This window comes from Natator depressus, chromosome 2, assembly GCF_965152275.1.
Source record: "Natator depressus isolate rNatDep1 chromosome 2, rNatDep2.hap1, whole genome shotgun sequence".
Taxonomy (NCBI): Eukaryota; Metazoa; Chordata; order Testudines; family Cheloniidae; genus Natator; species Natator depressus.
This window is the reverse complement of record NC_134235.1, coordinates 222628115-222651726: the sequence shown is the minus strand read 5'-3', so window position 1 is coordinate 222651726 and position 23612 is coordinate 222628115. Positions and strand designations below refer to the sequence as shown.

At 39.6% G+C, this 23612-nt stretch overlaps 1 protein-coding gene across 2 annotated transcripts in view; it reads left to right on the top strand.

The window, feature by feature from the left end:
* Positions 1 to 23212, top strand: part of NMT2 (N-myristoyltransferase 2) — a 57013-nt gene extending 33801 nt beyond the window's left edge. The window contains exons 4-12 of one of the 2 annotated variants that reach the window (XM_074945986.1): positions 5656 to 5774; positions 5875 to 5966; positions 6062 to 6178; positions 7007 to 7177; positions 8307 to 8415; positions 11262 to 11432; positions 13368 to 13535; positions 20756 to 20893; positions 21063 to 23212. In XM_074945986.1, coding sequence (XP_074802087.1) covers positions 5656 to 5774; positions 5875 to 5966; positions 6062 to 6178; positions 7007 to 7177; positions 8307 to 8415; positions 11262 to 11432; positions 13368 to 13535; positions 20756 to 20893; positions 21063 to 21083 — 1106 coding nt within the window. In that variant the 3' untranslated portion in view covers positions 21084 to 23212. Of the gene's footprint in view, positions 1 to 5655; positions 5775 to 5874; positions 5967 to 6061; positions 6179 to 7006; positions 7178 to 8306; positions 8416 to 11261; positions 11433 to 13367; positions 13536 to 14497; positions 14623 to 20755; positions 20894 to 21062 lie in introns of those variants that run through there. The other variant, XM_074945987.1, reaches the window with a different exon arrangement.
* The last annotated feature ends 400 nt before the right edge of the window (positions 23213 to 23612 follow it).

Here is a 23612-nt window from a genome sequence, read left to right as displayed (position 1 = left end):
GGAGACAGGTAGATAGTTACCTTCACTCCTGTCTTGGTGAAAACCTTTTTCTCCCTGTGTTTCGTCACCAACTTTAAAGTGTAGTATCAGTGAGTACCCATAATTGCTCATATAGTATTAATGCATACATTTCACAATGTTATTAATCACCAGTGTGTCACAGGCTTTCACAAAAGACCTTCCTCGATACACTTTTATAATATAGTAATATTATAAACAATCAGCTAATTCAGTTGCTTATTTTTTGAGATTCAGTTCTCCTGTCTTTATAGTTAAGAGGCTATCTTCCCCAGTTGCTAGTTTGATGGCTTTGTTTATCTTTTATGTAAATATATCTTCATTGTTTCTGCCTGACAACCAGGCTGTTCAGATAAGCAAGTATACATCCGTTTGTGTAGGGCAGACTGGGCTTATTCATTGCTTGCCAAACACGTTTTAAGAACGTAATTCTACTACATGTTTATAACTCTTTGTTCACACCTTGTAAAGACATCATGCAAGTATATTAATGATCAGTGAGTTGTTTGATTTCCAGTGATATACTACAGGCCATCTTTTGGGTATATATCATGACAACAGTGTGTTAGGTGTAGTGAGTATGTCAAGCCTGAGAAGAGTTGCTGACGCAGAGTAGTGTAACCAGTGGGACCCTGTGTCACACTTATATTACAGTACCACCCAGAAATGAGCTACATGGTGTACAGAACACACAGTAGGAACACACGGGCACGGACCCAAAATGTACACAGACTAAAAGGACTCAAATATTTGAATCTTTAATCTAGCACCATGTCTGACTTCGGAGGCCTTGGATCCTAGGAAGTATGGAAGACCTTTCTTCTTTGGGATAACATCTCCCTCATAAACCTAAACAGAATTTTCTAGACTTCTTACACTGAATGAGTCTCCTTCCCAAACAGAGTTTTTAGGATCTCTCATCACAGACTGCGATCCAGGGAAGTCACCTCACAGTTGGAGAAGGAACCAAGCACCTCTCTCCTCCCTGCTGCTGCACCCAGGAAAAATTAATCCAACAGAAACTAGAAATGTCAAGAGGCTACATCACCATCCTTTAGGAATCCCACTCCTCTGTGGGGCCACCTCTAGCATACCAGGGGTGCCTCATCCATTAAGAAGGGCAAAATCTCCCAGAATCACACGACTTAGGAAGACATTTTAACTCCAGTAAAATGGATGTGTTAAATTGACCTGGTCCACACTACCATAGAGATTTGAAGAATTTGTTTGCCCTCAGACTAAGAAAAATCTACTCAGGATGAAGCATCATAACATCTGAGTCCTTTGAGAAAATAGTCTACTCCACATGGACTCATGGTGGTCACAAACATCTAAGTAGCAGAGCATCAAAAAACACTGCACTAAAGCAAAGCTGACAAACTCTTTCCTGTCCTCAAGCTCAGTTCCTCCTTTCTGGTGCTTAACTCTAGATGGTTGTGAGCAAAAAAAAATTTACTGTTAAGAAAATAAGGCTTTGAATTAGTCTCCAATGGCCTCTGAGCCTCTTGGCCCCAATAGCCACAGTCCAAACACCTGCTCTCATGGTCTGCTCAAGTTGTGCACTCCAAAAATGGGAAGTTAAGGATAGAATCAGGAAAGGTGAAGAAACACCCAGGAACTCTTTTATTTATGATTATCCATGTGACAATACAAAATTCACTGCACTTTCCAGGTTAAACTAATAGCTTACTTAGGGAGCTGGTTATAGGCCTTGTCTACACTACAGAATTAGGTTGATGTAAGGTAGCTTACGTTGACCTAACACTGTAGTTGTTTACACTATAATAGTGTTCCCACCAATGTCAGACACCCACTACATCGACCTAATAACTCCACCTCTGCAAAAGGCGTCACACTTAGGTCAATGTAGTTAGGGTGATGCAGTATCTGTGTAGACACTGTGTTACTGATATCGCCTGTTGTCTGTAAGACCTGCACGGGACTGACAGCCCAGAGTCCTGCTGCTGCCTCCCAGTGAAGGATTGAGAAGGGGAAGAGCCTGAGCCTGGCCACCGTCTAGGCCTGGGCTCTTCTCCCTGGCCTCTCCCCTCACTGGAAGGCAGCCGGGCCTGGGCTCACCTCCCCTCCTCCTTTCCCCCAATCCCTCACCAAGAGGCAGCTGAGCTCAGGCTCTCCTCCTGCCCCCATCAATAACCAGGAGGTGGCCAAGATCAGGCTCTCCTTCCCCCCCACCTCTACCCCAATCCCTTACCGGGGGAGCAGTATCAGGCTCTCCTTCCTCTCTCCATCCCCCACAAGACGCAGTGGCAGGACTCTGGGCTGTCAGCCATGGTGGTGGGGAGGCTCCAGCTGTCAATGCCCCACTTCACTCAGTGGAAGCGCAAATGGTGATGATGCATACCGCCGACAGAAGGAGCTAGTATGGACATGGAAAAACTACAATAATTACTGTGGTGGCTCTATGTCGACATAACTTTGGTCAACTTAATTCTGTAGTGTAGACAAGTCCATAGACTTCATCCCCAAAGTGCTGTTTGATGGCTCCAAGTAGCGTATGTAAAGCTCTCCAGCATTCTTGAGAACTTAACAAAATAGTGTCACAGCATTGTTCCCCAAGGGACTCTAAATCCAGCCTTTGGAATTTTAGCCATCTTTTCAGAACACCTCAAACTAGTAGTCCTTTTACTCTACATGCGCCACGGGAACGTATTTTGCTAGGCAGCAATTAGTGAGGTCATACCTTGACCGTCCTTCAGCACCAGCTGAGAGAGGAGAGCTTGCTGGTCCTGTCACTCACCAGTCTAGGAGGATGAGGAAAAAAATGTGTGGGCAACTACCAACAAATAGAATCTAGAAGAGATTCTGAACGGCTGCTTAATAGAAATAGGGTTTGTAGAATATAAGTGGTGTTTGAATATTCTGTTAAGCAGCCTGTCTGAATCATTTCTACTTCCTATTTGTGAGAAGTGGAAATGGCCTACACCTTTACATTTTTCAGCTTCCTCCTGAGGTGCTGAGTGAGTGGACTGGGGAAGGAAGCTCTTTCTTCAATGTGTTGAAGATTATGACTTCAGATAGAAGCATTTAGTCTTTCTGCTTCAGGAAATAGTTGCAGGAATCTTTGCGTTCATAAACTTCAAAATTTTCCCTCCTTGTACGAGACTGCCAGCAGCAGTCCTATAGGTAGTATACCATAATGGATCAAGACTATTATTTTGTAGCAATGGTAGCTGGAGGGTTCTCTGTACCCAGAGTCTTCATGGAGCTGCTGGTGATTTTGGCCTTCCAACCTGGACAGCAGGCAATACTAACTTACCACTATTGACAGGTTTCAGAGTAGTAGCCGTGTTCGTCTGTAGCCGCAAAAAGAACAGGAGTATTTGTGGTACCTTAGAGACTAACAAATTTATTAGAGCATAAGCTTTCATGGGCTACAGCCCACTTCATTGGATGCATAGAATGGAACATATAGTAAGAGATAGATTATATATATTTTTCACACACATACAGATAAGTTGGAAGTTACCATACAACCTGTGAGAGGCTAATTAGTTAAGATGAGCTATTATCAGGAGAAAAAACTTTTGTAGTGATAATCAAGAAGGCCCATTTAGACAGTTGACAAGAAGGTGTGAGGATACTTAACTTAAGGAAATAGATTCAATATGTGTAATGACCCAGCCGCTCCCAGTCTCTATTCAAACCCAAGTTAATGGTATCTAGTTTGCATATTAATTCAAGCTCAGCAGTTTCTCATTGGAGTCTGTTTTTGAAGCTTTTCGGTTGCAATATTGCTACCCTTAAATCTTTTACTGAGTGGCCAGACAGGTTGAAGTGTTCTCCTTCTGGTTTTTGAATGTTATGATTCCTGATGTCAGATTTGTGTCCATTTATTCTTTTGCGTAGAGACTGTCCGGTTTGGCCAATGTACATGGCAGAGGGGCATTGCTGGGAAATGATGGCATATATCACATTGGTAGATGTGCAGGTGAACGAGCCCCTGATGGCGTGGCTAATGTGATTAGGTCCTATGATTGTGTCACTTGAATAAATATGTGGACTGAGTTGGCATCGGGCTTTGTTGAAAGGATAGGTTTCTGGGTTAGTGTTTTTGTTGTGTGGTTGCAGGAGAGTATTTGCTTCAGGTTGGGGGGCTGTCTGTAAGCGAGGACTGGTCTGTCTCCCAAGATCTGTGAGAGTGAGGGATCATTTTTCAGGATAGGTTGTAAATCTTTGATGATATGCTGGAGAGGTTTTAGTTGGGGGCTGAAGGTGACAGCTAGTGGCATTCTGTTATTTTCTTTGATGGGCCTGTCCTGTAGTAGGTGACTTCTGGGTACTCTTCTGGCTCTGTCAATCTGTTTTTTCACTTTAGCAAGTGGGTATTGTAGTTTTAAGAATGCTTGATAGAGATCTTGTAGGTGTTTGTCTCTGTCTGAGGGATTGGAGCAAATGCGGTTGTATCTTAGAGCTTGGCTATAGACAATGGATCATGTGGTGTGTCCTGGATGGAATCTGGAGGCATGTAGGTAAGTATAGCGGTCAGTAGGTTTCCAATATAGGGTGGTGTTTATGTGACCATCGCTTATTAGCACAGTAGTGTCCAGGAAATAGACTGCGTGTGTGGATTGATTATCACTACAAAAGTTTTTTTCTCCTGCTGACAATAGCTCATCTTAACTAATTAGCCTCTCACAGTTTGTATGGTAACTTCCAACTTATCTGTATATATGTATCTATATCTATGTGTTCCATTCTATGCATCCGATGAAGTGGGCTGTAGCGTCTCTAAGATGCCACAAGTACTCCTGTTCTTTTTACCACTATTGAGCAATCTCCTGGCAGAAGCTCTTTCTGCAAAAGAAGCTGCATAGTGCACCCTACTGGTCATTCAGGTGTATTAATGAGAACTAAGATTGCAATAGTCTTGACATGCTATCAATAATTTGTGCAAACATGATTAACATGTTCTAATATATTTCCTAATGTTGTTCAGCTTTGGAATCCTCTTTTGGAGCTGGTTGGCTGCTGTGTAATAGCCGTCCAACAGAGGAAGAGTGGCTCCTGTTTATATTTTTAAAAGTATCTTTAGTCTACCTGCTTCTGAAGTTGTGAAGAAAGACAAGATTACCCAACAGCGAGTCTAGAACTATAGATGTAACCACAATTTTAATTTAAAATTTACAAATAAAAGTTTTTTCGTTTCATCAGCAGCCATTCTGTAAAATGCCCTGATCCTGCAGACGCTGATGCATGTGAGTTGTGCCATTGAGTTCATATAAGTCAGTGTTTGCAAGATCAGCACCATAGCTTGTGAATCTCACTGCTGAACTGCAGAACTCCTCCCCAGACATAGCTTTCAGTAGTTGATTAAGTGATACATACATGCTGATAATGTGCTATTCAGTTGTGCTCTGTTATGAAATGTTAAGATATAAACTGCAGTAGAATAGCTCTGAGCCTCTGTACAATAGCTCTGCTGAAGTATTAGCTGACTTGAGTGAGTTGTAAAACAGAAAAATAATGTAAGCAAACAAAAGCTTATTTTCAACACTTTAAAAAGGCTTCAGATTCTGATTTCATAATTGTACATTACACCTTGTGTAAAGTGACTTCAAAAATTATTAATTTTAAAATTAGCTAGCAATGTAATTTTTTTCTCCCTTTCTATAACAGATGAGGTTATAACTTCTCATGGTGCAATTGAACCAGATAAGGACAATGTCCGCCTAGAGCCATACTCTTTGCCACAGGGTTTTATGTGGGACACTTTGGACCTGAGCAATGCTGAAGTTGTAAGTAAAACCGTGTGTGTGTGTACGCACAGTCCTTGATGAAACATTCTGGCTGATATGTGTGAGATAAAATTCTTCCTTTTTTGATGTGTGTTTTCAGCTAAAGGAACTGTACACGTTATTAAATGAGAATTACGTAGAAGATGATGATAACATGTTTAGGTTTGACTACTCACCTGAGTTTCTTATGTGGTGAGTAGCAATTTCTGCGCTGGATTGCAAAGAAGGGTGTTTTGATCACATTCTTTTGGGCACTAATCTGTAATTGTTTCTGCCACTGATTCTAGGGCACTACGTCCTCCAGGCTGGCTACCCCAGTGGCACTGTGGAGTTAGAGTAACTTCAAACAAAAAACTGGTAGGGTTCATAAGCGCCATCCCTGCACACATTCGGATTTATGACAGGTAAATATAAATAGATAAATATAAAGATAAATAAAAACAAATGATAAATATTGAACTGCCTTTCGTGGTGGGGATTATCTGATTGAAGAGTTGAGTGCTAGGCCTCATTGACCGTAGAGGGAGAAGAAACCTTACACGGGTCCGAAATTTTTCACAAGGCTTTTGGAAGTTTCCAATTAAAACTAATGGCAATCAAATGTCCACCTCAGAAACATTCTATTGATAGAAGGTGTGGAGAGCTGCTTGATGTTATCTGGCCTATTGGAAAGTGTAAAGTGGATGTTCAGTCAGTTAGACTGGTTACCAGGGCTCTCTCAGTAGGGTTGGAGCACTGGAATAATTAATCAGTGAATATGAGCTGTGGAACCTTTTGATACCTCTTTCCTCCTGCTTTGATTGCTTTCCAGGCTCTTAAATCCAGGCCACAATTCAGGTCATGGTGCGGATCTAAAGGGTATTAAAAGCAATTTCTCCAACCTAGGCATCTTGCCAGATGCAGTACAGAATATTGACATTTGTTGTATACTTTGAGGATGCAACTTAAGGCAGCCAGGTTAAAAATTTGGATCTATATGCTTAGAAGTATGTAAAATACAAAGAGCGTATACCAACACTGGATAAGAAATCTCAATGATTTATCTGAGTCCTTTGTTACATAATTGAGTCCTTCTGCTGAAGACTTTAAAATGAGCGTTATTTATGTTTTTGAGAAGCTATCTTGTATAACCTGAAATTCTACTATCAACATGGAAAATAAAACTATATAAATAAGACTATACTACGTTTTAGTGGGTTTTCTAATTGTTTTGTTATTTAAATTGCTTTTAGTGTGAAGAAAATGGTAGAAATCAATTTTCTTTGTGTCCACAAGAAATTGAGATCTAAACGAGTAGCACCTGTACTGATTCGGGAAATAACCAGAAGAGTAAACCTGGAAGGGATTTTTCAGGCAGTTTACACTGCAGGAGTGGTACTCCCCAAGCCTGTGGCCACATGCAGGTAACCTAGGTGGTATTCATAGTAACATTGCTTCCAAGAATGATCATTTTAAAGAGGATTCCTTGTCATTTTCACAAACTAGCTAATAAAAATGTTCATTTTTCTGCTGTAAACTTCTGGTAAACATTGTGGACTTGATTCTAATGCAGAGGACATGACCAACTTCTTTGTGATGCCTTGGACAAAGACATTTTTTGCAGTAACATGTAGTTCTGTTTGGGGCACTGCCTGCACTGTGCTAGCATTGACAAGGTTGTATACTTAGGTACATACATTTTTCAAGTGACCTATTTCTTGACTGGTGGGGTGAACAGAGTTTCTGGGAATAATATGGTACTACTTTTTAAACACCTTCTGTAGGGTCTGTTCTCTGCAGAAAGGGAGGTTTGTTGTGCATCTTATAGTGATGGGAAAACTGTACTGTCAGAAAAGTTTTGTGTGAAGTTCAGTATAAATTTGTTTGCGTGGAGTGGATTCAATATTGCTTATGCTGCCACAAGTTCAAATCACTGTAGGGTTGGTTCAGCCCTTAATCCTTCTGGTAGATAACCAAGCTCTGTGCAGTTCTCTGAATCTTTGGATTAAATATTAAAAGCTGAAATCTTGTTTGCAGTTTATGGACATCAGAAATACCATGAGTCTTTTTCGGGGGAAGAGTAGGTATAGGTTTTTCTATCCCTCACCATAATTTTCCCTCCTTTAATGCTGGGTATCCAAGGATGTTCTATCACAGAGACAGCTGGCAGGAGAAGGCCGTCCCAAAAAACTATTTACACAGACAAGCAGAGGGTCTTGTCCGTATAGCAAAATGAGTGTTGTGAAGACAGCCAAGGCTATGACAAGGGTGAAGTACAGTTGCTCTGATTACTAATCTCAATATTAAAAATGTGTGTGGGTACAAACTATGATAGCCAACCATACCATAGTCAGTAACAAATTTAAAAGGTGTAGTGTCAACATTTTATTGGCCTGTTTAGCTACTGCTCAAGCCCCCTATAGATAGCAGTATAGGATTGCTCCTTAGATGCAATTATTTAATTTTGGGAGGCAGGGATTGGATGAAATATTTATAAAACATATATTATTGAAATTAGTAATTATATTAATGTATTTTAAATTGTATTTCCAGGTATTGGCATCGATCACTGAACCCCAGAAAATTGGTAGAGGTGAAATTTTCACATTTGAGTAGAAATATGACTTTACAAAGAACAATGAAGCTCTACAGACTTCCCGATGTAAGCAATGTATCTTCCTAGAGAACCCTCACAGTTATTGTGAGGCCCAAAATACCCTTCCATCTGTCTCTGACGAGGCAAGCTTTTCATTTTGGAAGGAAAGCATTTACACGATGTAAAAACATATTTGTTGATTGGGAAGGGGATTACAAGAGTGTAGATGAGTTTATTTAGAAATACCAGAGACCTTAAAAAACTCACAAAACTCCCCAAGTAAACTTCAACTCAATCCCATTCAACCACAAACTGAAGAGAGACACTTTTTACAATTGTATACAGTTAATTTTTCATCCAATTAATGTATCATTTTTAATGGAGTAGGAAATTCACAGTTTATGACCTTTCTTACAAAGAAGGCATCCTAAAATGTTGATAAGGCAATGCCGAGAAGCATTTTAACCCAGTCTGCCAGAGAACGTTTTCTCCATACGGTGACCTGCTTCAGCAAATTGTAACTCAGGAAATGCTATGTACTGTGCATGTCTTTTATTCAGATAAAAATCTGCCCCCCCTTCCCTCCCTTCAAGTTTTTCCATAATGACTTACCTGCCTTTGGACAGTTATGTCTGCCATCGTTGTTTGGTCTGATGTCTCAGATGCTCGTTACCTTTATAGCTTCAACACCATACTAGATGCTCCCCTGCACAGCACAGTCCATTGTTTGCGTCTCAGTACGAAATGCTATCAGTGTGACCCACTTCCCATGCTGCACACACATGCTCTCTCACTTGTATACTGTGCAGTAGTTGGCAGAGCCTAAAATGAATAACTAAATTAATTTAATTTTTAGGCCCAAAAAACTAAGTCTAACTTTAATCAAATTTGAAATAATTTTTAGATCCTAAAAATCTAGTAGATAATTCAGATATAGGGTTCTGTTCTGTCTCATAGAGCCAATACAGGAAAAGAAAATTTGCCGTCTCTACCTAGTACGATTTAAAGCACAAGGTTCATAAATGAACCGGGTTTATTAGAAAATATACAACTCTTATTCTAACCAATCTTTGCTAATTCATAAGTTACAGACTACAGTAGAAGAAAAATAAAGTATGGGGAGGGGGAAAATAAGCCCCAGAAACACACCTAGGAAGAGAGTAGGACTTGTATGCAGCACTGTACACAATAACTTCTGAGTAAAATTTCCAAAGCACCTAAGTGACAGAAGCACTTAGGAGCCTATGTCTCTCAGAAAGTCAAGAGAACTTAAGATCCTTGTACCTAAAGGTGTATGTCTATGCTGTAATTGGACATCTGATTGCAGCTCAGATAGGTCTAGCACTAGCTTTAATCTAACTAGTGCAGCTAAAATGAGCGGTGAAGATGTGGTGGTGGCCTGGACCTCAGCATAGTTAGCAACACAACTCTTGAAATTTTTTGCTGTCTACTCTGAAGATCTATTTGAAATCATATAAGAATATTGTGATTATATTAACAAAATGTTACTCTGAACAAAGCTTCTTGGGTATTTTTCACTTTCCAAGTATATAGTTACTTAATAGGGGACTTTTAAGACAAATTTAACTGAGGAAAAAGTATACCAAAAGGAACGTATCTTGCCAATCTGTTGTTGTTTCAGACATTTGTTTTCATACATTCTTCTGCCTGATCCTGCCAGGAGATCAAAATCCTGGGCTAGAGCTGCTGCTTGACCTGGGATACGCTCAGAGCAGCTTGATTGGGGTAGGAGGCAAGTGGCTTTAAGCCAGAAATTGTTCCCTAGTCCTGGAGTTGGCTGTGTACTGGACTGTTCCCCAGCATGTCCAAACTGCCTCAGGCTATTCTGGCAGCTCAGGATTTCTGGGACTTAAGGATGCCCCAGCCAGGCTTCCTTCCCCCCAGCCACACTCCCTATATGGGCAGCTGCACTAGTTCTACACCACCCAGTGATCCATCTTCCACAAGGGGCATCCTCAGGGATCCGGTAAGCTAGTTTTCTGACTGCTTTGCTTGAATTGGGCAAAGCTGTCAGAGCCAGCCTGAAAATTGGGGACCCCTGTATTTGACCTTGCCACATTACCATGAAAATGACTAACATGTTAAACAAATTCATTATATGACTTCATTGAATGATGAAGCAGATAAGCTCCGAAAGAGAATGAACCTTTGTTTAATGAAGAAATATATTGGATAATCAACAAAAATTTGTTGGAGAAAATAAGATTCAGTTGCTTTCCACATATCTAAACGTTAATTACAATATATTAGAAATATTTTTTCTCCATTGTATAAAGTCCCTCTGTAAAATATGTTATTTTCTAAAATATATTGTAGCTTAGTAATTCCAGGGTGGCCTTAATTTATATGAGAGGGGCTTTCTCATGAATAGAAAAATGGTTATGTCTGCATAGAAAATTTAGACAACAAGCTAGTTTGGAGGGGTAAAAGTAGCTGGAAATTTTCATGTTAAATATTTGCTGACCAAATATAAACACACACCAAGTAAAAATCACTTTCTCGTATCCAACATATTTTTGTCTTCTGGTCAGTTTCTGATGATCAGGGTTTTTTCTGGGCCCTAAGTAATTTAGAAGAAAAGAAATGATCAAATTAAAAAAGGAACACACAATGTTTGAAGTCTAGGCTACAGGCAACAGTGTCTGATTCCCTGGAGAAATGAAGTAGTATTAGTACGTAAAGCTTGAAGTGCCCCAGACTGTCTCAGTAATTAGAAGGTAGGAAATATTGATTGAAGGCAGTTTGTAAAGTGGCATAATGAATTATAATGCTAGAGTAAAGTAGGCTAATAATGAATATTCTATGGAGTGCACTTTGTAACCTACTTTCACATATTTTGTAAATAAATTCTTCCTTTCAACATCTTTTTTTTTTCTTTTTGTTATAACAAGGCCACAAAGACTTCAGGTTTGAGACCAATGGAACAAAAAGACATTAAAGCAGTGCAAGAACTGATCAACAGTTACTTGAAGCAATTTAATCTTGCTCCTGTAATGGATGAAGAAGAGGTAGCCCACTGGTTCCTGCCTCAGGATCATATTATTGACACCTTTGTAGTTGAGGTAAAAACATTGGTTAACAATGTAAATAAGATATATGTAAATTCCACCCTTGCCTCCCCAGTAATATTACACAAGTAATTCAGTGTAAGGCTATATTGACATTAGGGTTTTGATGGCATCAAGATAACTTCCATGAGAAGCAAGAGGGCTTTCTAGTGCACTCAGAGCCATGATCTATACTTAACCTTGCATTGTAGCATTTGTGGAGCTTGACATAGTTTCTCCATTTTGTTCTTTATATTAAACAGAGAACGGTAAACATTATTGTACATTCTAATAATCTAATCGCATGATAAGAAAACACTTATTTTTGGAGTCTGTATGGACTGCAGTGGTAATGTAACAAGTTGATTAAATAAGAATTCTAAAACTCTGAAAGTGATGACCATCTGGGAGGCACTCTACATTTTTAAAAATCTTGTTTGCTTTTCACCACCCCTTTTTGGAAAAAACCAATTTGATTACAAGTATTAATATTTGAATCTGCTTTTCCAGAAAGAAAGGAGCTGCTAAAATGACTGACATGAGGAAATGAGAATCTGATTGGGGTCTGATGTCATTCCTTCAGATGTCAAATAGGAACTCCACAGCAGGCCAGCACAAAATTTAAATCCCGCTTAACTGGTTTCAGGTGCACCTATTTATGTGGAGAGTCCCAGTATTGGATAAATCTGCTTCAAATGTAATCTGATACTCAATTTAATAGTTTAAGTTCACACCTCTTGGTGCTATTATTTGTGGGTAAAATTTTAAAAATGACCCATGTAGCTTAGGAACCTACGTTCCATTGAAAGCTGCTAGTCACTATATTAAATTTGTTTGCTCGTGCTTAGAAATCCTTTTAGGATGAAAGAAACTACAGAAAAGTTAGATTGCAATTACATTAAGAAGGCTGCCTTCACAGCACAAATGGCCAAAGGCTTTGTTTTGTTTTCAATTCAAAATGTTGGTACTAAAGACCATAGCAAAATGAAAGGGGAGACCTTAATAAAGCTCATAATCACTGAGTTAACATTTCTAGCATCCTTAATAGTGAACGTGCAGAGTCATTGGAGGTGTTTTCTTAAGGTCCATAATTAATTCACCTCTGTGATACAGAGCTCAGCAGAGACATCCTCATATTTGATATTTGAACTTTACATCAGAGGTCCTTAAAAAAGACATCCCCTTTATCACACTTCAAGTGCCCTTTTGAGCTACTATGTTGCAATTTGGTATACTCGTTTAACGTGAATCACTAGAGCTGATCTAAATATGCTACATATTTTCCACAAAAAAATTGCTGTCAAAAAGCAAAAAATTTCCTTTTCCAAAGAACTGGAAAAATGTTGAGAAAAAAAGACTGAGGGGGGACTGATAAGTCTTCAGATATGTTAAGGGCTGTTACAAAAGAAGACAGTGATCAGTTGTTCGGAGGAAGGTAGGACAAGAAGTAATTGTCTTTATTTGCAGCAGGTAATATTTAGATTAGATATTAGAAAAACTTTCTAACTACAAGGGTAGTTCAGTACTGGAACAGATTACCAAGGGAGGTTGTGGAATCCCCATCATTGAAGGTTTTTAAGAACAGGTTAGACAAAAACCTGCAAGGGAAGATCGAGGCATACTTGGTCGGTCCTGCATTAGTATGGGGGGGATGGAGTAGATGACCTCTCAAGGTCCCCTCCAGCCCTGCCTTTCTGTTTATGAAATTAAGATGTTCCGAGGGCATCAATTCTGTGCATCTGATTTTAACCAAGATTTTAACCATTTTTGAAGTTGTGATGAATGCGCTGTATAGAGACCAGTGCTGATAGCCATGCCCACTTGAAGGGTAGGCTTCTGGCAGCTAGTATTTGTAATTTCCCAAAATATCTGCTGTGCAGGGAGATGGCTAAAACTGTAGCTAATTAATTACAAGTTGATTCTTCATTCAATGACTTTTTTCTTCCCCAGAGTTCAAATGGCATTTTAACTGATTTCCTGAGTTTCTACACGTTACCTTCAACAGTTATGCATCATCCTGTACATAAAAGCCTCAAAGCTGCCTATTCCTTCTACAATATTCATACAGAGACTCCTCTCTTGGATCTAATGAATGATGCACTCATTATAGCTAAATTGGTAAGTAACTTACTTTCCCTGTCTACTTTTCTGAGAAAAGTAGGTTAATTAAAAAAAAAAATGAAAGGAAGTATTTAATGTGTAACATTCCATTTTCTTTTACTTTTAAAGGGATTTTTAAGGCACTTGCAGAACTTAAAAAAATCTATACTAGCTTTTCTCTTCACTTTGAACATTACTAGAGAAGAAGGAAAAAATTCCCATAAGCCTGCACTATTTTTACAAAATATATTTTGAATAGTGCTGTTGATTAATTACAGTTAACTCATGTGATTAACTCAAAAAAATTAATCACGATAAATTGCACTGTTAAACAATAGAATACCAATTTAAATTTATTAAATATTTTTGATGCTTTTCTACATTTTCAAATATATTGATTTCAATTACAACACAGAATACGTGTACAGTGCTCACTTTATATTATTTTTATTACAAATATTTGCACTGTAAAAATGATAACAAAAGAAGTAGTATTTTTCAATTCACCTCATAGAAGTACCATAATGCAATCTCTTTGTCATGAAAGTGCAACTTACAAATTTTTTTTGTTACATAACTGCATTCAAAAACAAAACAATGTAAAACTTTAGCATCTACAAGTTCAACTTTAGAGCCTACAAGCCCACTACTTCTTGTTCAGCCAGTTGCTAAGAGAAACAAGTTTGTTTATATTTATGGGACATAAGGCTGCCCATTTCTTAATTACAATGTCACCTGAAAGCAAGAACAGGCATTCGCATGGCACTGTTGTAGCTGGCGTCTCAAGATATTTACGTGCCAGATGTTCTAAAGATTCATCTGCCTCTTCATGCTTCAGCCATTGTTCCCAAGGACATGCTTCCATGTAGATGACGCTGGTTAAAAAATTAATGCATTAATTAAATTTGTAACTAAACTCCTTGGGGGAGAATTCTGTGTCTCCTGTTTACCTGCATTCTGCCATATATTTCATGTTATAGCAGTCTCCGATGATGATCCAGCACACGTTGTTTGTTTTAAGAACACTGTCACTGCAAATTTGACAAAATGCAAAGAAGATGCCAATGTGAAATTTCTAAAGATAGCTACAGCACTCGACCCAAGATTTAAGAATCTGAAGTGCCTTCCAAAATCTGAGAGGGACGAGGTGTGGAGCATGCTTTCAGACATCTTAAAAGAGCAACACTCTGATGTGGAAACTACAGAACCAGTACCACTAAAAAAGAAAATCAGTCTTCTGCTCGTGGCATCTGACTCAGATGATGAAAATTAACATGCATTGGTGCGCACTGCGTTGGATCGTTATTGAGCAGAACCCATCATCAGCATGGATGCATGTCCTCTGGAATGGTGGTTGAAGCATCGAGGGACATTTGAATCTTTAGTGCACCTGGCATGTAAATGTCTTGTGATACCAGCTACAACAGTGCCATCTGAATGCCTGTTCTCACTTTCAGATGACATTGTAACAAGAAGCAGGCAGCATTATCTTCTGAAAACGTAAACAAACTTGTTTGTCTGAGCTATTGGCTGAACAAGAAGTAGGACTCATTGGACTTTTAGGCTCTAAAGTTTTACATTGTTTTATTTTTGAATGCAGGGGTTTTTTTGGTACATAATTCTACATTTGTAAGTTCAACTTTCATGATAAAGAGATTACACTGCAGTATTTGTATTAGGTGAATTGAAAAATACTATTTCTTTTGTTTTTTTTACAGTGCAAATATTTGGAATTAAAAAAATATATAAAACTGTGTGCTGTACACTTTGCATTCTGTGTTTGTAATTGAAATCAATATATTTGAAAATGTAAGAAACATCCAAAATATTTAAATAAGTGGTATTCTATTATTGTTTAGCAGTGCAATTAATCGCACGATTAATCACAATTAATTTTTTTAATCACGCGATTAATCACGATTAATTTTTAAATCACTTGACAGCACTAATTTTGAACAATGTTCTGTTATCAGTAAGTTCAAAGCAAGTGGTTTATTACCCTCTTTGGTAATGTGATAACTGAAACCCACAGTTTGAGTGTTGCTAAAGCCATGCAAAGCATCTGGAGCAGTGGTAGGCAACCTGCGGCCTGTCAGGATAATCCACTGGAGGGCTGCTAGTCAGTTTGTTTACATTTGCATGGCCGTCCGCAGCTCCCAGTGTCCGTGGTTAGCCGTTCCCGGCCAGTGGAACCTGTGGGAAGCGGCAGCCAGCACGTCCCTGCAGCCTGTGCCGCTTCCCGCATCTCCCATTGTCCAGGAACAGCAAACCACAGCCACTGGGAGCTGCGGGCTGCGTGGAAATGTAAACAAACTGTCTGGCGGCCCGCCAGCGGATTACCCTGACAGGCTGCGAGTGGGCCGCAGGTTGCCCACCACTGATCTGGAGCATACTAGTGAAAATCTGGCCCTTAGTATCCAAATTAACAGTAAGCACTGGATATTCAATGTTAGATGAGTGTATAGTATAATTAAAATGGTGACTCATTGATGGGCTTGGACAACTTATCAAGGTTTGCAGAAATAATTTAGTTTGGATTTGTTTAGTAAAATGGAAGGGTTTATTTTGTGTTGGGAATTAGTTGAAATTACAGCTAGTAATTAACAGTTTTTGCCTTTTAAAGCTACAAAAGTGGAAGCAAAGAAAAGATGTGAAGTGTTTACATAATGTATTTTCAAATTCTAATTTTTAAACACACTTTCTCATACAGAGAGAAAAACATTAATGACGCAGTTTGGGAAAATGGAGGGGAAGCCATTACAAATTACTTTCAGAAGTAAATTTAACATAGTCTCATGGGTTCAATGCCATCTAGCACTAAAAGTAGTAGACACCGTGCATTACCCTTGTAAAATGTTTGTAAGTGATTGATATAGATGTATCTGGTGATATAGACCTACAGAATCAATACACACATACTTACTTTCATTTTTAAAAAGGTGAACAATTCAGAAGTAATATAGAGTACAAATCAGCCCTGTGAACTGAAAGCAATGTGTAGTATTTTTGCTCTTCTTCCATGCATGAAGACCATAACAAAATAAGGTTGGCTAAGGTGAAAAGTGAAATGGAAATTTAACAACTTATATATATACCTTTTCAAAGAACAGATGGTCTGGTTTTAATTAGTGCCCTGTTCAAATTGCTGACAGCAAAAGAAAGGGGGGAAAAGCTGTAGATAAGTATTGAGCACTGTATAATATGTTCCTTTGTAGAGACTGATGATAAACTTCCTTGAAACATGCAAATATTTCTGCTGAGAAGCCAGTGGCACATTTAATGAACAAAGTGGGTAAACTTGCTTTAGTTTTGTAAATTATACTCATTCAGAAAAACACTTAGTACCTTCTTAAAATAGAATGTTATATAGATATATATGCAAGTGAAGTACCTTTATTTACTTGAAGCTAAGACAGAGGTCTCCAGCAGTATGTACAGTTACTTAATATTTTACATTGTGTATATAAATCAGAAACAACTCACAAAGACAGATTTATGGTAACAGAAGGACTAACTATGTATCATGATCATTCTAATATTTTTTAATCATATGAGGTATTATACCTTGAACATGGTCCTGATGGATTTCTTAAACTAAACAGGACTGGGCTGGGTTGGAACTTGAATGGGAGATACCCATCAGATGCAGGAAGTAGTGTTTATGATCCAAGTCAATACTGTATGTCCCAGCATGGTGTTCAGGGGCCAGCATGCTACTGGAGGTTCAGGGTCAGATTTTCAAAAGTATTTAAGCACCTGAGGATTCAGATAGGTGCCTAATGTGACTTTCAAAAGCATCTAGGTGTCCAGATCCCATTGAGAGTTGATTCCCGGGCAATTTTGAAAATCCCACTAGGTGTCTATCTGCATCTTTAGGTGCCTAAATACCTTTACAAATCTGGTCCCCAGTGTTTTAGATGAAGGGGGAGAGCGGGAATGTAAAATATCAGCTAATCACGAGCTAATTACAACAAAAATCACTCTTAAATAAAAGGAAAACAGGAAGCTGTCCTTTTGTCGGTAATTTGTGGTACAGGAAGTGCAGCTCTTTATTAAATGGCATGAGACTTTCAAAATTGTAAGTTCTGTGTTCATTTAACAGTGGTTTTAATATGAATTGTTCTAAAGACATATATTCATGTAGACCAGGAGCTTCAAACTTGGATGTGTAAAGTTAAATACCTAAATCTATGTTTAAGCAAGTGGCCAGACTTTTTCAGAGGTACAGAGCACTTTTCAGCTTCTATTGAAGTCAGTGGCTTAAATCAACAAAAATATACTGGACTATACATAATTCTAATAAAAATGGTATACATATTCAAGAATGAAGAATTACAAGTTGCTACATGTGTGTATCTAAAATTATAAAGAAAATTCTATATCTTGTGAAATGATGTGATAATTAGATTACAGTGTAGGGTGCAGAGTTAAGGTTGTATGTGCAGATTTAACTTCGTCATTTCCTGACTTTTGAGAGCTTAACTGTGCAACTTTACTGTTCTTTTCTCTTAGTTCTGATGAAATTTCTGCAGGAGAAAGGCTCTGTACTGCTAATTTTGAAGTAGTTCAGCTTTTACTTTCCCTGATGCAGAGGCCTTGCCTCTTTTTTTGTGTACTTCCTGTACATTTTTTCACAGCACATCTAACTTAGACATGTATGCATGGCAAGAACTTCTTTAGTAGCATAACGTAGTGAGAAATCTGTGCAAAATGTACATATGGTGTGTGTCTGGTTTTTTTTTAAAGGGGCAGTAACTTGGTCAAAACAAAAATATTTTCACCAAAATATTTAAAGGTACTTATTATGGCAGAAGTCTGTTTGCATGCCAAATTTCAGCTTTATGCTTCCTGCTATTCCAGCATTAATCTGTTTTGTTTTGTTTTTTTAATCACTTTCTTTATAATGGGGAAATGGGTTTTGGGGGGGGGGGGGGGCTTCAGTCTCTTCTTGCTCAAACAGCAGAACATTGTTCTTGCTGTTACTAATAAGTTGTATTACAGTTGTGCCTAATGGTGTGCTCCACTCACACAGAGGGGAGCCCCAGTGAATTCAGTGGAGCATGACAAAAGTGCAGCAAGTGTGTGACAAATTGGAATATCGGAGCCTAATTAAAGACTATGGCTCCTAGGCACTACAGTAATACAAATAATAATAATGAGTCAGTTTAACGAAGAGTGGAAAGGAATTGGGTGGATGGGGATGTGAAAAGGCCAGTTTTACAGTAGAAACTCAAGACTACTCAGTTTCTGTGGCATCTTGATATTAAAGAGACTTCTGTAATGGCAGTGGATTTGGGGGAGGGAGGGAGGGAGGGGACAGTTGGCAGAGGGCAAGTGAGCAAGAGAGGCGCACATGCAATGAAGACATAGACGGAGATCAAATTCTTGCATTGCTTTTAGGAAGGGACCAAACTTGAACAAATTAAATCCTGAAAATATAAAATATATAAATGACTGAAAACAAGTTAGGATTGATATGTTTATGCAGCCTCAATTATAGCAGCTAGTACTGTGCGTGCTCAAATGCAGTTTAATGTAGACTAAAAACTAAGATCAATCTTGACTATTGTGCAAAGAAACAAACCTATAACATTGAAACTGCATTAGGATTATTTTGATGTTTTACCCCGGAATGTCACCTGACAGTGTCCTACCTCCTAGAGCAGTGGTTCTCACCCCGTGGGCCACTTGAAGACCAATCAGCACACAGCTGCGGCCCATGTTGTGACATTCTCAGGGCTCTAACTATGGCAGGAGCATATGCCCCAGGCACAGAGCCAGCAGGGGGGTGCAAAAATGGGGCAGCACAGGATCAGGCCTAGCAGCATCAGCAGGAAACCAGGGTGCTCAGTGCCCCTCCCCCCACCCCACCCTGACCCCATGGGTCCAGTGACCCTAGCTGGAGCCGGCTCCCTGGCACTAGGACTGCAGGCGGGCAGGGCAGGCTGCATGGCTAAGCTATGTGTAACCAAGGTAGGAGACCAGTGGGCAAGGGAAGTGGGGTTCTGGGGGCTAGGGCCCTAGGGAGGGGGTGCAGGGGGCTGGGGCGTGGGAAGGCGGGTGCAGCCAGTGTATGGGGGACAGACTGTAGGTGTGTGGACTGGTGGCAGTCCCTGGATGGAGGGGTTGAGGGCTGGGAGAAGATACTGGTGGGGGAGTCTCTGGGTGGAGGACTGGATGCTGGAGGGGGCAGCCCCTGGGGTGCTGTTCTGCTCTGGACCAGGCACCCTGTCTCTGCAGGGCAGGCACATGTGCCAGACCAGTGTTTTGGGGGGGGGGGGTCCTGGATGCTGGGGAGACAGTGATAGGGGGGTATTCCCTGGGTGGTGGGGCTGGGTGCCTGGAGGACAGTCCCTGGCTGGGGTGAGCACCCCACACCGGGCAGGGCTCCACAGCCATGCTCTCCAGGTACCAAGCCCAGCCACACCACCAGCAGCAGCGTGTCATGTCATGCCACCCCTCCAATAAATTAATTATAAGTTAATGTTTTGACTTATTTTGCTAATTTGAAATGCTCTTGGTAGACATTTGCCAGTATTGAAATGAAAGGTGCTAAATTGATTTGAATTGTATTGCTGTCATATAACAAATACTAAATCTTTTTTTTTCTTGGTAGCTGTATTGCAGCAGTTCTCAAACTGTGGGTCGGGACCCCAAAGTGGGTCACAACCCTGTTTTAATGGGGTCACCAGGGCTGGTGTTAAACTTGCTGGGTCGTGGGGCTGAAGCTGAAGCCTGAGCTTTGGCTTCCATTAAGCTTCAGCTTCCATTTAGCTTCACACCCACCCGGGGCAGCAGGGTTTATGCTGTGGCCCCCCTGCCCAGGGCAGCAGGGCTTGCGGGGGGGGCTCAGGTGTCTGTCCCCCAGCTGGGGTCGTGTAGTAATTTTTGTTGTCAGAAGGGGGTCTCGATGCAAAGAAGTTTGAGAATCCCTGTTGTGGATGGGGCCCACGTAACACAGAGAGAGCTATATGTGGCCCACAGTGGTAAATAGGTTAAGAACCACTGTTCTAGAGATATAACCTTCAGTCTAAATTCCTCTGTGTGATATGCAGACAGAATTACTTCCTATTGGAAAAATCTTCTATTTTGCATGCATATCAGAATGCAGGATCAGATCTAATGTCTATGTAGTGAAAATTGTTAGACACTTGGACACATTTATACCCATTATGTGTATATATAAAGTATCATTTGAAAATCAAAATAATATTTCAAAAACGTTTTGATATTTCCAGAAAGGATTTGATGTGTTCAATGCACTAGACTTGATGGAAAACAAAACATTCCTGGAAAAACTCAAGTTTGGGATAGGAGATGGGAACTTGCAGTATTATTTGTACAACTGGCGGTGTCCTGGTATGGAATCCGAAAAGGTAAGAGAAAAAAGAGCTGCTGTGCACACTTAATAAAAATAAATTAACTTAAGAATGTCAAAACAGACAAAACTTTTAAATTGAACATCTAAGATTCATAATTAAGTTCAAAAAGCCAGTATTTGTTGCTATACTTGCATTAACTAGTGCATTTTGCCCCTTCCTTTAGGTTGGTCTTGTATTACAATAAGGAGGACCCTGGTGTTTCTAGAACTCTGAAGTTGTCATTTGGATTGATTTAATCTACATAACCGTTCTTGGAACAGTATTGTTCAAGAGGAGTACAAGCACAACGTCAGTGAAATTGAAATAATCCATCAAAACTAAAATAATGAAGAAATCCATATCTGACCTTTTACACATTTTCAGATAGAATGGAAAAAGTTCATGAAACTTTTATTGTCCATAAAAAGAATAAAAGCACATTCATTTAATTTTCAAAGCTTAGCTCGCACCTTGATAAAAAGAAGGTATTTTTTCCACTCTGTAGAAAAGACTGTTTTGTACAAACTGAACTGCAGTGGTGGATTAGGGTACGAAAATCTTGCTATTATGTGAATGAACTGCTGCATTTCTATTTATTAAGTGGTGGTGTATGTTTGTCAGTGTAACAGAATGAAGGATCCAAACGGAGTATCTTTGCTTATAAAATTCACATGGATGTCATCATTCGGGGTAAAATAATGGAGTTATGATACATTTGTAGCTAATATGAAAGTCTTGGATGTTTTTGTAACTGGCGCAGTATGAAAATGTGCTGGTTTGACTAGTGCATTTGTTTCTCCATAAGCAACGCTGCCAAATCAATAAAAATACAGATTTGTACTTTGATCTTCAATAGATCAGTGGATTGATTCAGTAGTATTGCACTGTTCAGTGCAGATACCTATGTTGCCAGAATGATTATAAATTACTGTACTTAATTTATAGTTGTGGCACAAAACCTTAGTTTTTCCTCAGTAGATCAACATCAGCCTGTGTGTAAAACTAAGAATTTTGGTAATGCTATCAAAATATTTATAATTTTGAATGTTTTCAATGCTTCTGCAAAATTGCACATATTCCTTTGTTTACTTTGAAGTCTGTAATTCTAACGAAAAATATCTTGTGTAAATAAGTATTCATAAATTGTTACTGGTAGTGTTTTTATCCTGAATTTTGAACAACAGGTTTCACTGTACATAGTGCCAGTAATCGAGAGAGATACATGCTTCTCCTTCTCCCCTGGAAAGACTATTGTACTGGCCTTAACTTAAATGCAACAACCTGATTTTTATTTCCTCCTGAATGCTCTGCAACCAGAAGCATTTGGTATACACTCCATAATGCCATACTCACAGCTTAAACTGTGATGGCAGTTCTTAAGAGTTTAGGTATGCTACAGTCACATGAGGAGCAAAATCTACAGTTCTAGCTGAAAGTGCCAAATACTGGTGAAGGTTACATGCTGTGCAGGTATTTTGGACATTACTTGAATATTTGGTGAAATATTTATGGATAAACCTGGCTTTAACACCCCCATAATTCTAAATGTGAGATCAAATTTTGCTCAACTTTAGGAGCTGTCTGAAATTAGCAATGTAGATAGAGATATTTAGTTGTACCTCTTTATCACTGGACTTAACATGTCTTGTATGGCAGCTTATTTCACAAAAGTCATTCTTTTATAATGGAAGGGGACTCTACCCCATATGTACAGGGGTAACAGGCTCTCAGGCTTTGTCTAAACTGTGATTTAAAGGTATATTGCTAGCTAAATGTGTTCTAACCCATACTAATACACAGTTACTCTAGTGTGCACAGTGCAGTCTGCTTCAATATGTGCTCAAGTTAAGCACACTGCCCTTGTCTACATTAGACTTTGAAAGGTAGTACATTCCAACACCCCATAGTTAGCTTCCAATTATCTATAGTAAGATTTTATTGGCCACTTATGTTGTTAAAGCTAAAATAGTTTGTACCTTAGAGTCAGTGAGGGCCTATTGCTGGCCTGAAGAACACAAGGCTGTCTGCACAGGCACATCCCAGAAAGTTGACAAATCAACTTAACCTTGCATTGATGTGCATAAGTTAAAGCCTATTAACCACTCACATAGATGCTCTCATGCAAGAATAAAGCAGCCTTAATCTGCTAGTTTAATTCTCTGCTAAAGACTGAGGATTAAACCAGTGGTTCCTGAACTTATTAATGTGAGCCACAAACTGCATTTTGTCTTTTTTTGGACCTACCATTACCCTCAGCCCCAGCACTGCAACCCTATATCCCATCTAGGTCCAGAGGAGGTGGGGGGAGGGTTTGGAGAGTTGAGCTCACCCTAGACTCACCCCACAGTGGCAGCTCCTGTCCTGGGGGCAGGGGGGGTGGGGAGGAGGAGGGTTGGCCCCAGCTGTGAGCATTGCAATGTGGTGCATGAGGATGCAGCACCACTCAGGTTTGCATGCCCCCCAAGTTTGACAGGGATGGCCAAGCTAAATTTGAGTGAAGGGGTTGCAGTACCACTTGGGTAGGCAAGCAAATTTGAGTGGCACTGCATCATGGCACACAGGGTTGCAATGCCACTCATGTTTGGCCCTTCTACTCCTCTATCATGATAGAGTAGCTGCACCAAACTTGAGTGCCACTGTAACCACAAGGATCAAGTTGCAACACCCAGCATGGGGAACTGGACCAAGTCCCACAGGACGAGAGCTGGGCAGGTTTTCTCTCCAACACCCCTAC